General features: G+C 44.7%; 1 protein-coding gene across 2 annotated transcripts in view; it reads left to right on the forward strand.

Annotated features, from left to right (window-relative positions):
* The window catches only part of mib1 (MIB E3 ubiquitin protein ligase 1), a 144386-nt gene that overhangs the window by 46842 nt on the left and 81825 nt on the right, over positions 1-15719 (forward strand). For both annotated transcript variants that reach the window (XM_059983790.1, XM_059983800.1), the window contains exons 6-9: positions 2169-2373; positions 2485-2668; positions 3622-3766; positions 11441-11574. In XM_059983790.1, the coding sequence (XP_059839773.1) occupies positions 2169-2373; positions 2485-2668; positions 3622-3766; positions 11441-11574 (668 nt within the window). The remainder of the gene's footprint in view (positions 1-2168; positions 2374-2484; positions 2669-3621; positions 3767-11440; positions 11575-15719) is intronic.

The following is a 15719-nucleotide window of genomic DNA, read 5'->3' on the forward strand; positions in this document are numbered from 1 at the left end:
AAAAGCCTGCTTACATTTACCTTATCTATACTGCTCATAATTTGAATACCTGTATCAAATCACCTCTCAATCTTCTACATTCCAAGGAATAAAGTCTGAACCTTTGAACGTAGGTTCTAAGACCTCCAGACCTGGCAACATCCTTGTAAGTTTTCTCTGTACTCTTACAAACTTATTTACATCTTTCCTGTAGGTAGGTGACCAAAACTGCACACAGTACTCCTAATTATGCCTCACTAATGTCTTATACAACTTCAGCATAACATCCTATCTCCTGTACTCAATGCATTGATTTATGAAGACCAATGTGATCACACTTCCAATGAATCATGGACCTATATTCCCAGATTTTCAGCTCCCTGCTGTTCACTGTGTAGCCTTGTTAGTCCTACCGAATGCACCTTGTCCTTTTTTGCATTATATTCTATCTGCCATTTCTTAGCCTATTTTTCCAGCTGATCCAGATCCCCCTGCAAGCCATGATACCCACCTTTGCTGTCCACTATACCCCCAATCTTGGTGACATCCTCAAATTTACTGATCCATATTATCATTACATTGTTGATACAGATGACAAACGATAATGGACCCAGCAGCGATCGCTGCAGGACTCCAGCCAGAGAGGCAGCCTTTTACTACCATTCTTGGCTTTTTCACAAAGCCAATGTCTAAACCAATTTACTACTTCATCTTGAGTGCAGAGAAACTGAACTACCTTGATCAGCCTCCTATGCGGGGCCTTCTCAAATGCCTTGCTAAAGTCCATGTAGACACCATTCACTGCCTTGCTTTATCCACTTTCATGGTAACTTCCTTGAAAAACTGTAAAATTCATTAGACATGACCTACAATGCACAAAGCCATGCAGTCTATCCCTAATTAATCCATATCTATCCAAATACTTATATATGTGGTCCCTTAGAATACCTTCCAGTAACTTTCCCACAAATGATGTCAGACCCACTAGTCTATAATTTCCTGGTATATGTTCAGAACCTTTCTTAAACGGTGGAATACCACTGGCTGTCCTCCAGTCCTCTGGTGCCTCTCCTGTTGCTCAGGATGATTTAAATATTTCATATAGGCAACTGTTTGTTATGGGCAAATTGGGCAGGTTTCTATGCTGTAAGTATCTATACTCTGACTTTAAGTTAATATCTTAAAAGAAATTTGTAGTAAATGTGTGGTAGTTAAGTTTCTATCTATATGCTATATAAATAGAAAAAAAACTGAGCGAGGAGGAATATCGGTGTTTTTGTTTAAGAAAGTTGTACATCTGATTTTTAAAGTCTAACTGAAGCTATAGGATCAGGATACTCATCTGAAAGAGAAACAAATCATTTGTATGTTTAATGAATGAATCTTTATAGGTTTGGATTAATAATTTTGTCCACCAGGTGTCATCTTAACTTTCAATAGACAATTTTCTATCTTATATGATAAAATTAATTTTATTGTACTCTGAAGACGGTTGTTTAATTTGCTATGAGTACATGGTAAAGCTATCACTACTTTATGTAACAGTGGAGTAACTCGAATAACTTTCCAAGTGTCATTGTGCAATTAGTCAGAGAGATCCAGGGTTTATGTCAGTGGTTTGCTACTCTGTAGCTTATGGATTTGGAAATGAATTAAGTATCAAGAGCTTTTAACTTTTTAAACTCTGCTGGATAATTAAAAAAACTTGAGTAAATATTCCTTTATTAGTGAGATGTAAATTTTTTAAGATAATAAACTGAATAATGACTACAGTGAATCAAATTTTTTAGCTTCAAAATCCTTTTGTACAAATATTCACATTTCAGCTTGTGCATATCCCAGTCTTTATTTAATGTACAAAGTATTTGAGAAGTTAATGAAACTTGTTAGATTTTTTATTTCTAATTTGCTAGATAAAAAATTTTTAGAGTAATTTTTTTTAGAGTAATTGGCTACTCTGCCTATTTGGTGATATTAGATGTTGCTGTATACCAGAGATTACTAGAAATGAAGATAATACCATGGGGAAATACATTGGTTTTGAGATTGATAAATTTCAAAGCTTAGGAGTGCTAATTGTTTCATTGCCGGCTGCCAAATCCAGCCTATTGTTTTATTAATATATTTTCAAGATAATGAAATGATCATTCATATTTGACTTTTTCCATTTTGGTAATAAATGTCACTAGGTGAACAAAATGGGAGTCGGAACCCTGGTGGCCTACAGATTGGTGATCTTGTAAATATAGATCTGGATCTAGAAATTGTTCAGTCATTACAACATGGCCATGGTGGTTGGACAGATGGTATGTTTGAGACATTAACTACCACCGGTACAGTCTGTGGCATTGATGAAGATCATGACATTGTCGTACAGTATCCGAGTGGGAACAGGTATGTGGCCAAAAGCTCTGAAGAGAAATGCAAAAAAATGATATGTAAGAAATAAGACTCAAGTTTGTGCCTCTTTGGTTCTTAAAGTTCTTTGCGATCCTTCTTCTGTAGGTGGACGTTCAATCCTGCAGTTCTGACCAAAGCTAATGTGGTTAGAAGTGGAGATGTAGTACAGGGAGCGGAAGGTGGGTCGTCACCATTTAATGTTGGTGACCTGGTTCAGATTTGTTATGACCTGGAGCGAATCAAACTTCTTCAGCGTGGTCATGGAGAATGGGCTGAAGCTATGCTTCCTGTAAGTGAAGGTTCTTGTCCTTTAAGCTACGTTTTGAAGTGTTCTTGTACTATGACTTTTGGTGTAGTTTCCAATTATTCGGCTGCTAACTTTGGTGTCTTCAACCTGATCTAAATTGAGTGATTCTTTAAAAATAAGACTTTGCAAATGCAAAAATGACTATTTGTGTATGTGAGAAATGTGAAATTAAAACAAAAGGCAGCAAATAGGTAGTATATATATCTAATGTTCAGGATAATGACCATTTATGTAATCTTGCAGAGCATCAGGTCTGTTGAAAGACAGTTAATCTGAAACGTTAGCAAAAAAAAACTCAGCAGGTCAAACAGTATCTGTAGATGGAAAAGAGATGTATTGCATTTTGAATCAAGACCCTGTATCAGGACTGAGGTTGGTGGGTAGTAGAAGAAAGATGGCTCAAATATTCAGGGGAGGACTGGGACATGAGCTGGTGAGTGGAACCAAATGTTGGGGGTAGGTGGAGAAGAGAAATGATGATCAGATGGAGCCAGGTGTGGGAGAAGTGGGAGGGAGAATCAGGTTGGACTGGTGGATGTAGGAAAAGAACGTAGAGATACTAGCATTGATAGAACAAAGGCTGACTGGCAGAAGGCAAAGTGTGGGAATAAAAGAATACTTGTTGGCTGTCAGTGACTAGTGATGTCTGCAAAAGTCAATGATGGGTCCTCTACTTTTCATCTTGTATATTAGTGATCTGGATGATGGAATTGATAGCTTTGTGACCAAGTTTGCAGATGGTTAAAGGTAGGTGGAGAGCCATGTAGTAGTGTTGAGGAAGGACTTGGACAGATTAGGAGAATAGTCAAAGAAGCAGTAGATGGGATACAGTGTAGGGAAGTGTACAGTTATACATTTTGGTAGAAGAAATAAAGACATAGACTATTTGCAGTCCCAGCAAAATGCATATGCATTTTTCTTTTGTTTTAATATAGACATTGGGGAAAGTTGGGCGTGTGCAGCAGATTTACTCTGATAGCGATCTGAAAGTAGAAGTGTGTGGGACATCTTGGACTTACAACCCTGCGGCTGTTACTAAAGTGGCATCAGCTGGATCTGCTGTGAGCAATGCTTCGGGTGGTGCGTATAAACTTATATGCAAATGTTATTCTTTTGACCTCCGTTACAAAACTTTTCCTTTTTACATTGAACGAGACGCTTAAAAAAAATATTTTTTAAGAGAAGATTTCTTTTGTATTCAATTTGTTGCCTTCACTGAAAGCAAGAAGGAAGCTTAAGTGAAACTTGAGCTTGCTTTCAGTCAACATTGATGTTTCACTTAGCACATCACAAGTAAGCTGAAAGTCAAATGTGGGCATAGAATGGAGAGATTGATACAACCACAAAACATGGATGAGGACATAGCTTGAATATTGTATTGTGGCGGCTCATTTCCTAGCGTATTCGAACCGACTCACAATTAGATAGCCTACGGGGGTTTGCGAGCACAGAGCTTTGGAGCCTCTTCGCCATGGGGGGCCGGTTGACAGAGGCTTAAAAGTGAGGCTGAAGTTTTCGAATAAAGTTTTTTCCTTCGACTGCAGTTACCGACTCCGTGTCGTAATTTTAGCGCTGCGTGTAGCACACCGCTACAATTGGTGACCCCGACGGTCCAAACGATTTTTGGACCAGAAATGACCGACGCCGCCTCTGTTCATGCGGTTTCGTTGAAACTGCCGGGTTTCTGGACACAGCGCCCGGACCTATGGTTCCAGCAAGCCGAAGCCCAATTCCACGTTCGCCGGATCACCTCAGAAGACACCCGCTACTACTACGTGGTGGGCTCCCTCGACCAGGACACAGCTGCCCAGGTCGCGGAGTTCGTACAGTCGCCCCCGGCAGACGGCAAGTACACGGAATTCAAAGCCCTGCTCCTCAGGACTTTCGGACTCTCACGGCGCGAGCGGGCTGCCCGTTTACTGCACCTGGATGGCTTGGGAGACAGACCTCCATCGGCTTTAATGAATGAGATGTTGTATCTGGCCGAGGGACACACAGGCCTCATGTTTGAGCAGGCATTCCTGGAGCAGCTGCCCGAGGACATACGCCTGCTGCTGTCCGACGCAGATTTCAGTGACCCCCGGAAGGTGGCAGCCCGGGCGGACTTGCTGTGGAACGCCAAAAAGGTGAGCGGGGCGTCCATCGCGCAGATCTCCCAGCCACGCTCCCGGCAGCAAACCAGTCCAGGCCCGGCCGCAGAGCCCACTAACCCCCGGCCCAATGAACACTGGTGCTTCTACCACCAGCGGTGGGGCGCAGAAGCCCGCCGTTGCCGCCCGCCCTGCAAGTTCCCGGGAAACGCCAGGGCCAGCCGCCGCTGATGGCTACGGCGGCTGGCCATCGGGATAGCCTCCTGTATGTGTGGGATAGAAGGTCGGGACGCCGGTTTTTGGTCGATACTGGGGCTGAGATCAGCGTTTTACCTCCGACGAGTTACGACACCCGCAGCAGGGCACCGGGTCCCCCCCTGAGGGCCGTGAATGGCAGCACAGTAAGGACCTATGTCACCCGTCAGGTGCAGCTACTGTTCGGCCCCAGCCAGTTCACGTGGGACTTCACACTGGCCGCCGTAGCCCAACCGCTTCTGGGTGCGGATTTTTTGCGAGCTCACAGCCTGCTGGTTGACCTGCCCAGGAAGAGACTGGTACACGCCGAGACCTTTCAGACGTTCTCCCTGGGCGCGGCCCAGTTGCCAGCCCCTCACCTCGGCTCCATCACGCTGTCCGACAACGACTTCACCAGGGTCCTGGCGGAGTTCCCATCGGTTCTGGCACCGCAGTTCACAGCAGCCATGCCCAGGCACAGCGTACAGCACCACATCCCGACACAGGGACCACCCCTCCATGCCCGTGCTCGGCGGCTTCCCCCGGACAAGCTCCGACTGGCGAAGGAGGAGTTCCAGAGAATGGAGGAATTGGGGATCATCCTGCGGTCCGACAGCCCCTGGGCTTCCCCCCTGCACATGGTGCCCAAAGCGACGGGGGGCTGGAGACCGTGCGGCGACTACCGCAGGCTGAACGAGGCTACCACACCGGACCGCTACCCTGTGCCGCACATTCAGGACTTTGCGGCAAACCTGCACGGCGCCCGGATCTTCTCCAAGGTCGACCTTGTCCGAGGGTACCATCAAATCCCGATGCATCCTGACGACGTCCCCAAAACGGCTCTCATCACCCCGTTTGGCCTCTTCGAGTTCCTCCGCATGCCGTTCGGCCTGAAGAATGCCGCACAGACGTTCCAGCGGTTAATGGACGCGGTGGGACGGGACCTGGACTTCGCGTTCATCTATTTGGATGACATCCTCATAGCCAGCGGCAGTCGTCAGGAGCATCTGTCCCACCTCCGTCAACTCTGCGCCCGACTGAGTGAGTACGGTCTTACAATCAACCCTGCCAAATGCCAGTTTGGACTTGATACCATTGACTTCCTGGGCCACAGGATTACTAAAGACGGGGCAACCCCTCTGCCCGCTAAGGTAGATGCGGTCCGCCACTTCCCCCGACCCACCACGATCAAAGGCCTTCAGGAATTCGTAGGTATGGTCAATTTCTACCGCCGCTTCCTCCCTTCAGCTGCCCGGATCATGCGCCCCCTGTTCGCCCTGATGTCGGGTCCGAGCAAGGACATTACCTGGGACGAGGAGTCCGCCGCCGCTTTCGTTCAAACGAAGGAAGCTTTGGCTGACGCCGCAATGCTAGTACATCCCAGAATGGACACCCCTACCGCCCTCACAGTGGACGCATCAAACACGGCAGTCGGTGGGGTGCTGGAGCAGCTCATCGCAGGTCGCTGGCAACCCCTGGCGTTTTTCAGCAAACACCTGCGGCCACCCGAGCTCAAGTACAGTGCTTTTGACCGGGAACTGTTGGCGCTCTACCTGGCAATCCGGCATTTCAGGTACTTCCTAGAAGGTCGGCCCTTCACCGCGTTCACGGACCACAAACCGCTTACCTTTGCGTTTACGAAAGCATCCGACCCCTGGTCATCCCGCCAGCAACGCCACCTGTCCTACATCTCTGAATACACAACGGATGTCCGGCACGTCTCGGGTAAGGACAATGTCGTGGCGGATGCGCTCTCTCGCCCTACCGTTCATGCCCTTTCCCAAGGGGTAGACTTTGAGGCACTGGCAGAGGCACAGCAGGTAGATGAGGAGATTCCGAGTTACAGGACTGCAGTCTCTGGTTTGCAGCTCCAGGACCTCCCCGTGGGCCCAGGTGAGAGGACCCTACTCTGTGACGTCGCCACCGGCCGGCCCCGTCCGGTCGTCCCCGCAGCCTGGCGGCGACGTGTTTTCGACTCCATTCATAACTTGGCGCATCCCTCCATCCGGACAACTGTCCGGATGGTTTCCAGCAGGTTCGTTTGGCACGGACTCCGCAAACAGGTCAGTGAATGGGCCAGAACGTGCATGCACTGCCAGACAGCCAAGGTTCAGCGGCACACCAAAGCCCCGCCGCAGCAGTTCCATCCCGCCCACCGGCGTTTCGACCACATTCATGTGGATATCGTGGGCCCCCTGCCAGTGTCGCGCGGAGCGCGTTACCTCCTGACTATCGTGGACCGGTTCACAAGATGGCCAGAGGCGGTCCCGCTCACCGACACCACCTCCGAATCTTGCGCCCGAGCCCTGATCGCCACCTGGATATCCCGCTTTGGTGTACCAGCCCACATTACCTCCGACAGAGGCGCCCAGTTCACCTCCAGCCTGTGGTCAGCTATGGCCAGCCTTTTGGGGACTCAGCTGCACCACACCACTGCCTACCACCCACAGTCGAACGGGCTAGTGGAGCGTTTCCACCGTCACCTGAAGTCGGCCCTCATGGCCCGCCTGCGAGGAGCCAACTGGGCGGACGAGCTTCCCTGGGTCCTTCTCGGCATCCGCACAGCGCCCAAGGACGACCTGCACGCCTCGTCGGCCGAGTTGGTATACGGCGCGCCCCTGGCCGTCCCCGGGGAGTTCCTACCAGCCCCGAGGGGGCAAGAGGAAGAACCCGCTGCAGTCCTGGGCAGACTTCGCGAGAAGCTCGGTAACCTGGCCCCCATACCCACTTCACAGCATGGGCGGCACCCGACCTGCGTACCCAAAGACCTACGGAACTGTAAGTTTGTGTTTGTACGAAGGGGCGGGCATCGGCCACCGCTGCAGCGGCCATACGAGGGGCCGTTTACGGTGCTCCGGAACAACGGTCCACGTTCGTGCTGGACGTTGGGGGGAAGGAGGAGGTTTTCACGGTGGACCGCCTCAAGCCGGCCCATGTGGACCTGGCGCAACCGACCGAGTTTCCGGCGCCTCGGCGCAGAGGCCGACCTCCCAAGCAGGTTCTGGTCCAGGCTGTGGACATTGGGGGGTGTATCGCCGGTTCTGGGGGGGGGTTATGTGGCGGCTCATTTCCTAGCGTATTCGAACTGACTCACAATTAGATAGCCTACGGGGGTTTGCGAGCACAGAGCTTTGGAGCCTCTTCGCCATGGGGGGCCGGTTGACAGAGGCTTAAAAGTGAGGCTGAAGTTTTCGAATAAAGTTTTTTCCTTCGACTGCAGTTACCGACTCCGTGTCGTAATTTTAGCGCTGCGTGTAGCACACCGCTACAGTATGTTGTTTTTGTTGCCTCATGATAGGAAGGATGTAGTTGCACCTAAGAGACTGTGGGGGAGATTCATGAGGGTGTTGTCTGAAAAGGAATGGTTGTGTTCTGAGAAGAGACTGGATAAACTGGATTTGTTCTCCTTGGAGCAGATGAAGTTGAATGGAGACCATATACAAAATTGAGAGGTTTGGATAATGAGAAACTTCCCAATGACAGAAGTGTCCCTGATCAGAGTATTTGGATTTAAGGTGAGATTTAGGATGAGATTTAAGATGAGGTTTATGTGCTTGAAGTTTGCAGGACAGGCAGCATCCATGGAAAAGGAAATAGATTTGCAGTTTTGTGACATAGACTCCCAGTTCTGATAATGGCTCAGAATAGAGGGGTGTCTTTTAAGAACAAAGATTTGGAGGAATTTCTTTAGCCAGAAAGTGTTGAATCAGTGGAATTCTTTGCCACAGGCAGCTCTGGAGGCCAAGTCTTTCTGTATATTTAAGAGAGAGATTGATAGATTCTTGATTGGTCCAGGCATGAAGGAAAATGGGGATTGGGACTGAGAAGAAAATTGGATTGGCCATGGTGAAATGGCGGAGCAAACTCAATGGGTCAAATGGCCTAAATCTGCTCCTATGTCTTATGGTCTTAATTAAGGGCAGTCAAATTGATGTGTTTGGGAAGAGAATGAGTTGTGTCCAGATTTTTTTTTGAGGAGCTGGTGAGGAGGGTCTGAAGATGCAGCATATCATCTACGTTTATTAAAATTGTATAAATGTTTCATATCAGTGAGTTTTTGGACAGATGGAGTATTGTTTTTTGGCTGAGAAAAGACGCAATCTAAAACTCACCTAATTACATTAGATGTTGTTTTAAACATGTTGGACTGGGAGGCAATAAAGAGCAAGGGGTGGCATTACCAGTCAGGAAAAATGTCATGGTAGTGCTGAGACAGGACAGAATGGAGAGCTTGTCTACTGAGGCTGTATGAGTGGAACTGAAGAATAAGAAAGAGATGAGCATGTAATGGGATATTATAGATCACACAATAGTCAGTGGGATTTAGAAGATCATGTTTGTAGAGAGATTACAGACTGTTGCAATAAACACAAGGTTGAGATCGAAAGTGATTTTAACTTTCCACATATTGACTGGGACTCCTATACTGTGAAAGGACCAGATGCGATATTTCATCAATTGTGTTCAGGGAAGTTTCCTTAATCAATATACTGAAGTCCCAGTTAGAGAGAATGTGTGATACTGGATCCCCTATTAGGGAATGAGTCAGGGCAGGTGACAGAAGAGTGTAAGGGATCATGTTGGATCTAGTGATCCTAATTCAGTTTGTTTCAAGATGATTGTGGGGAAGGGTAGGATCTGGCATGTGTAGATTGGGACAAGTTGTTTCCTCGCAAAGGCAGGCTTGGAAAGTGGAAGGCTTTCAAAAGTGAAATTTTGAGAGTAAAGAGTTTTGTATGTCTCTGTCAATAAAAAGCAAGGCTAACAGATTTGGGAACTTTGGTTTTTGAGAGATGTTTTGGCCTTGGTTTAGAAGGAGGAGGTGTATAGCAGGAATATACAGAAAGGAACAAATGAAGTACTTGAAGTACTTTTTACCAGAGCAGTTGTTTCCTCTGTGGTGTCTTTCCATGAACACCATTCTTGTTCAGTGTTTTTCTTATGGTGGACACATGAACAGAGATTTTGGCAAGTTCTAGATATTTCTGCAGATCCTTTGCTGTTACCCTTGGGTTCTTTCTCAGCTCTTTCGGCATTGCGCGTTATGCTTAGCGTGATCTTTACAGGATGCCCACTACTGGGGAGAGTAGCTACAGTATTGAGTTTCCTCCATTTGTAGACAATTTCACTTACTGATAAAATGCTTTTGTAGCCTTCTCTGGATTCATGCATTTCTACAATTCTTCTTCTAAGATCTTCTGAAAGTTGTTTTGCTTCTGGGTGGTGCTCTATTAGTAACCTGACTTTGTATGACTTTTTATAGGGTAGGACACTTCTACAACCCACATCTCCAATCTCATCTCATTGATTGGAACACCTGACTCCAAATAATAGAAGGCATTATCCCAGAGGTTCACATACTTTTCCCAATGTGTAACACCCTGGGAAATGTTCCACTGCTAGTGTAATGGCTTCTCTGTAGCAGCAGTGTTTGGGTTATGACTAGAGATAACGGGGGCTTTGGAATGTGCACTGTCCAAAGAGGGGAATGTTTTATTTCTTGTGTGGTTGAGAGCGAGGGATTTGTGGTCTTTTGTTCAGTGGAAGATGGAGAGAGGCAATGCTGGAACGTAGAGGTCCAGGACTGTAGGACATAGTGGACTTGGAATGGGGCCAGGAGTCAACGACGCTCGGGGGGGGGGGGGGGGGGGGAAATCGGTGTAGAACTAATGGATGGGAAACTGTGAGCTCCAACGTGATGGTTTCATTAAAATGGGCCCTTTTCTTTTTGTTGACTTTACTTACCCTCTATCAAATTAAGAATTATAAAGCTCAATTGTTAAATTGCATATAGTGTACTGTTTGTTATTTTGTGGTACTGATTTGTAACAGGGGAACTCATCACATAGCATCCACACAAACAAAAGGTTTTGCACCTCAGAGTTCACATGTTTGGCGAGGCCAGAGACAGTCTTCCCTAGACTAATGCTGCTGGCCGAACCTGAGGGTTACACACGTAATATTGGATTCCCCCACCCCAATAAATAAATAAACAAGTATAATTTTTTTGTGTTATTTAATTGGGCTCTCTTTAGCTAGTTAAAACTTGACGTGTGAAGATCTGATCACATTTTTGGTCATACTTATGCAGAAATAGAGAAAATTTTACAGGGTTCACATATTTTCTAGCACCACTGTTCACTATGATTTTAGTTTTTAATTCCCAAGCTTCAGTGAGATGATTTTACTCATTTGTTCCTTCCTCCATTTGACTCTGATAACATGATAACTGTTTTTATCAGTTTTGGTCTTTCAGTTGCAAGCCATTATTTATTTTGCTACAGCTTGCCCTCACCTGAACTGCTGCTTTTAACTCTTGAGCTACATCAAGAGGAGGTTAATGAGTTAAGTTAACGAGTGTTTATTTTTATTAGGTTGAAGGCTAAATGCTGTTACTTTTTTTTTAATTCCTGAATTTTTGTTTCATCAGAGCGTTTATCCCAATTATTAAAAAAACTATTTGAAACTCAAGAATCTGGGGACATCAATGAAGAACTTGTTAAAGCTGCAGCCAATGGTGATGTTGCAAAAGTGGAAGAAATAATGGCAAGGCCAGATGTTGATGTGAGTGTTTTCAATACCATTTCTGCCAGCAGACTCATGTATTTTTGTGGAAATTGAGAAGTGTCAAAGCCACACCTAAGATGAATCATTTCTTTAACACAAGTCAAAATGTCCAATGGATTTCTGTTGGGATTTAAAACTGATATCTGTTAATTTTTGCTTTCAAGTTTCTATGGAAAAGATATTCCTGTATACAGGACCACAATGTGGTGGTACTTATTAGTACTCAGAGGATATCTTATTGCTTTTGATACTGTAGTAATTTTTCTAAAAAGAGCAGTGTTTCACAGTTGCTTTATTTAGGAGAGTGATATAATGTATTGTTTTTTTCCGAAGTAATTTACTCCTTGTGAAACCAAATATATTGTTTGGTGTCCTTTTATTCAAGCATCATCAGCTATCTGTGTTTTGACTGATTTTTCTTTGAATGTTCAGCAATCTTTTTTTTTTTGTACATGTACAAATCAAATGTATTATTGAATATAAACCAATTTTTAATATTACTCGCTTCAACAAAATAAACGAGATTTTAAGTGTTGAATTGAAACTAGCTAAAAATTTGTAATGAATCGAAGTCATTACAGCCCAGTTATGTTTCCTACATCTTTGACGGATATGACAGTAGATCCTGAGCCCCTGCTCTGGAATTACTTTTAGCTTTGACAGGTCACCATCATCCTGCATCTTAATTGTTTTATAATGCATGATAATCAGAGGCACTTAAACCGTTCATGTAGAAATAGAAAAATTGTTTTAAATAGAAGAATTAAGTGAAATGCCTTGACTTGATAGAAATGAATTTAAAGCATAAGGTAAGTAAAAAGAAGGAATGTGACATGCCTTTTTAATCAAGATGTAACCTCATAATCATGTAAATGGAAAGTCAAACGACTTCTGTTTCATTGCTGGATCAAGTGCTTCGTTGCTGGATCAATGTTGCAGAATATTGGTTACCTTAAAGGCGTTGGAGTAGAATTAGATTATTTGGCCCACTGTGTCTGCTCTGCCATTTCATCATGGCTGATTCATTTTCCCTCTCAACCTTGTTCTCTTGCTTTGTTCCTGTAACCTTTCACACCCTGACTAATTAAAAACTTATCAACCTCTACCTTATATACACCCAATGACCTGCCCTCCACAGCCACCTGTGGCAACAAATTCCGCAGATTCACCACCTTCTGACCAAAACAATTCCTCCTCATCACCATTTTAAATGGTTGTCCCTTTATTCTCAGGCTGTGCCCACTGGTCCTAGACTCCCCCACTATAGGAAGCATCCTCTCCACATCACCTCCATCCAAGCCTTTCAGTATTCAACAGGTTTCAATGAGATTCTTCCACCCCCCCCCCCCCATTCTTCTAAATTTCAGCAAGTATAGGGCTCGAGCCAATAACCCTTTCATTTCTGAAATTATTCTCATGAACCTCCTCTGAACCCTCTCCAGTGTTGACATATCCTTCCTTAGATAAGGTGCTCAAAGCTGCTGTCAATACTCCGTGAGGTCTCATCAATGCCTTTATAAAGCTTTAGCATTAATGCTTGCTTTTATATTCTAGTCCTCTTGAAATGAATACCAACATTGCATTTGCTTTCCTCACCACTAACTCAATCTTCAAGTTAACCTTTTGGGAATTCTGCACAAGGACTCCCAAATCCCTTTGCACCTCAGATTTTTTAATTTTCTCCATGTTTATAAAATAGACTATGCTTTTATTCCTTCTACCAAAGTGTATGACCATACACTTCCCAACACTACTTCATCTGCCACTTCTTTGCCCATTCTTTAAATCTGTCCAAGTCCTTATTGTGTGCAGTTTTGGCCTCCAAATTTGAGGAGAATGCTATTGGGGGAGTGCAGTGTAGGTTCACGAGGTTAATTCCCGGGATGGTGGGACTGTCATATGTTGAAAGATTGGAGTAACTGGGCTTATACACACTGGAATTTAGAAGGATGAGAGGGAATCTGATTGAAACATGTAAGATTATTAAGGGATTGGACACGTTAGAGGCAGGAAACATGTTCCCGATGTTGGGGGAGTCCAGAACCAGAGGCCACAGTTTAAGAATAAGGGTTGGGCCATTTAGAATGCAACTGAGGAAAAACTTTTTCACCCAGAGAGTTGTGGATCTGTGGAATGCTCTGCTTCAGAAGGCAGTGGAGGCCAATTCTCTGGATGCTTTCAAGAAAGAGTTAGGTAGAGCTCTTAAAGATAGCGGAGGCAAAGGATATGGGGAGAAGGCAGGAACGGGGTATTGATTTTGGATGATCAGCCATGATCGCATTGAATGGCAGTGCTGGCTTGAAGGGCCGAATGGCCTACTCCTGCACCTGTTGTCTGTTGTCCTTCTGCAAACTCCCTGCTTCCTCAAAACACCTGCCCCTTCACTTGTTTTTGTATCTTCCACAAACTTGGCCACAAAGCCATCAATTCTCTTATCCAAATCATTGACATACAATGTAAAAAGAAGCAGCTCCTACACCGAACCACGTGGAACAGCACTAGTCACTGGCAGCCACCAGCAAAGGCTCTCATTATTTCTACTCTTTACCTCCTGCCGATCTGTCAGTCTTTTATCCGTGCTAGTATCTTTCCCGTATTGCCGTGGGATTTTACCTTGCTAAGCAGCCTCCTGTATGGTACCTTGTCAAATGCCTTCTGAAAATTCAATTACACAACATTCACTGACTGTTCTTTGTTTAACCTGGCTGTTATTTCCTTAAAGAATTCCAACAGATTTGTCAAGCAAAATTTTGCCTTCAGGGAACAACGCTGACTTTGGTATATTTTACACCAGTACTTGACTTCCAGTTTGAACAAACAGATGTGGAAGATGACCCGCAGGAGAAACATCACTGGCAGTACAATTGTCAGATTGCAAAAATCCCACAATTCCTTGAAATTAAGTCTATTTTTTACTTTTCCACTGATCTGATTAGTCAGTTATCTTTCTGCAGGTTACATCTTCTGTACTACATGTCCAATTTTGTGTTCTCTACTAACTTTGTAATGTTCCCTGTATTTTGATTTAAATCATTTATTTACATCCACAGAAAAGCAAGGTATTTAACAGTGTAGAATATCTTTTGAAAGCAGCTTTTGGGTCACTAAATTTAATGTTGCATATTAGCCACTGAGTCAGTTTTGGTGCAACTTAACACTTTCACTCGTATTCCAGATCAGTTTACTGATCAGTTTGCCATCTTGAAAAATGCTTTAATCCCTGTGGATTATATAAATACATCATCTATCTTCATTGAAACTCTTGGTTTTTCTGCAGGAAGTTTACACATTAATTAGAATGAGAATTAGAATTTTATTTTTTACATTCATCTCACAACATGAGGGAGTAAAAATCTTTGTTGCGTCTCCATCGCTATGTACAAGCAATAAGGAAGGAAAATGTGGGAGGATATTGCCTAAACACGTAACACATAATACATTTGGTACATAACTGCTTTATATACATGTATGTACAGTCAGATATGCAATCAGATTAATATGTATTAATAAATCTGATGGCATGGTGAAAGAAGCTGTCCCTTGGCCTGTTGGTTCTGGCCTTTATGCTGTGGTACTGTTTGCCAGACAGAAGCAGCTGAAATAGTTTGTGGTTGGGGTGGCTGGAGCCCCCACTGATCCTCCAGTCCTTTTTATGCACCTATTGCTGAAAATGTCCTGAACAGAGGAAAGTTCATGTCCACAGATGTGTTGGGCTGTCTGCACCATTTTTCTGCAGTGCTCTGCAATTGAGGGTAGTACAGTTGCTGTACCAGGTGGTGACACAGCCAGTCAGGATGCTCTCAATGGTGCCCCGTAGAAAGTCCTGAGTATTTGGAGACTCATCAGTTCTCTGAGATGAAAGAGGCAATGTTGTGCTTTTTTTCACCACAGCCAGTATGTACAGTCCAGGTGAGATCCTTGGTGATGTGTATACCAAGGAACTTGAAACTACTTACCTTCTTCACTACAGTCCCATTGATGTCAATATGGGCCAGTCTGTCTCCGTTCCTCCTGTAATCCATGATCAATTCCTCTGTTTTTTCGACATTGTTTACTTGGCACCTCTGTTCAGGCGTTGATTTCTTTGTAGGCTGTCTCATTGTTGGAAATAAGGCCGATCAATGTCATGTCATCTGCAAATT

This window comes from Hypanus sabinus, chromosome 1 (assembly GCF_030144855.1).
Source record: "Hypanus sabinus isolate sHypSab1 chromosome 1, sHypSab1.hap1, whole genome shotgun sequence".
In the NCBI taxonomy this organism is placed as follows: Eukaryota; Metazoa; Chordata; class Chondrichthyes; order Myliobatiformes; family Dasyatidae; genus Hypanus; species Hypanus sabinus.